Source organism: Austrofundulus limnaeus, unplaced genomic scaffold (genome assembly GCF_001266775.1).
Source record: "Austrofundulus limnaeus strain Quisiro unplaced genomic scaffold, Austrofundulus_limnaeus-1.0 Scaffold201, whole genome shotgun sequence".
NCBI classification, from domain to species: Eukaryota; Metazoa; Chordata; class Actinopteri; order Cyprinodontiformes; family Rivulidae; genus Austrofundulus; species Austrofundulus limnaeus.
Window position 1 is genome coordinate 188058 of NW_013952603.1, and position 1626 is coordinate 189683.

The 1626-nt window shown below is 41.5% G+C and overlaps 1 protein-coding gene across 1 annotated transcript in view; it reads right to left on the reverse strand.

Moving 5' to 3' along the window:
• The window catches only part of oplah (5-oxoprolinase, ATP-hydrolysing), a gene marked incomplete in the record, with an annotated part of 23402 nt that overhangs the window by 7439 nt on the left and 14337 nt on the right, over nt 1–1626 (reverse strand). Inside the window, 2 exon segments of the mRNA XM_014018759.1 lie at nt 704–861; nt 947–1096. Coding sequence (XP_013874213.1) covers nt 704–861; nt 947–1096 — 308 coding nt within the window.

A 1626-nucleotide genomic window follows, 5' to 3' on the forward strand; every position in this document is an offset into this window, starting at 1 on the left:
TCTTATTGCAGCATAAATTTCATCAGCTAAGTTGCTAAACTTATTTTTAAAAACAAATCCTTCGGTCCGTGGTGAAATTCCAAACTGTGCCGACACGTTAAAAAAATAAAAACACCACCGTCTTCATTTCTCTGTTTATTTTGCTGCCCGCGCATTGAATCCTGGGATATCCTCGGCTGGTAAGGATACATGGATGCATCCTCGGATTTAGACAGGAAGTAGGACGCATTCCTCGGCTGCATGATGAGGAGCCTTCGAATTGGGACAATCCTCCGCGCGGAGCAATGACGTATGCAGCCGACAAATGCACACTCATGAGGACCCAGCCCCTGAATTGAGACACAGCCATAATATCGTCCCTTTAAGAAGCCTGGCCTGACTGCAGCTCAGCAGACGTTTACACTGAAGTGATGCTGATGTAATAAACTTCATCAGGGACCAGCTGACAGACCGAGCCGTCTTTACTGTTACCGAATGATGCACAAGAGGAAAACCTTAACTCGTTATCTTGAGAAAACGTTCATCGTTAGAAAACCGTGGGAAAACCTCTGAACACACTAGMGCTTTGGACCAAGGTTCTATTTTTTTGTTTATTTATTTTTCACAAACATAACATCTGCATATATAATTGCAAAGGATGAAAATTCACTCAGTTCAAAGTCTAATGATGATATTTCTTCCATCCACAGTGCATTACTCCTACCTCTTTTCTAAAATCTCCGGATCAGTGATGCGGGTGTTGGTCATGTGAGAGTGCACTCCGCTCCGCCCGTCCCAGCCGGGTCCTGCTCCAGCCCCTCCGGCCACAGTCTCATAATAACCAACCTTCTCACTGCCGAACGAGATGTTGTTCATACAGCCCTGACCAAGCAGACAACAACAAAAGGCTTGTAGGTAGTTTAAAACCATTTCTTTTATTAGAAAAAAGAAATGATATCTGTCTGACCTGGGAGGCGGCGCACACTTCAAACGCCTTGAATATGACGTCCACCACTCTCTGGGACGTGAGCACGTTTCCTCCAACCACTGCTGCGTTCTGGGACGGCTGGAGGATGGAGCCGGGGGGGATGATGACTTTGACCGGAGTGAGACAACCCTTAAATACAGAAAAAAATGGGATCAAATAATTTAAAGACAAAAAACAAACACAAGTTCAGACATTTTTAAAAACATGATTCTGCTTTATTACATGAGCAGCCACAGTGCAATGCATTTTGCTGACTGTGCAGAATAATAAAACACAAACATGAATATTCAAAGAGTTTAAAGGGTCTGTGACATCAAATTTTTGTAATAAACATGAATGCATTTTTGGAATCATAACACTGATAACATAATGCAAAACAAATTTCACACCGCTCAGATGAACAGTTGTTGAGATATTTACACGTGAAGAAACAGGAAGTGATGTCAAAGGGTAATGTCTGAATGTAAACAGAGCATTGTTACAACAGCTAACAACACAGATTGTAGAGAAAAATCTGATGTTTCTTTACATTATTTTGAGACACTATCAGAGAGAGATGAAGAGTTATTGTTTTAACAAAGACCAGAGAGTTTATTTTTATTAAAGAGTTCCCCTTTGATGTCACTTCCTGTTTCTTCACGTGTAAATATCTCAACAAC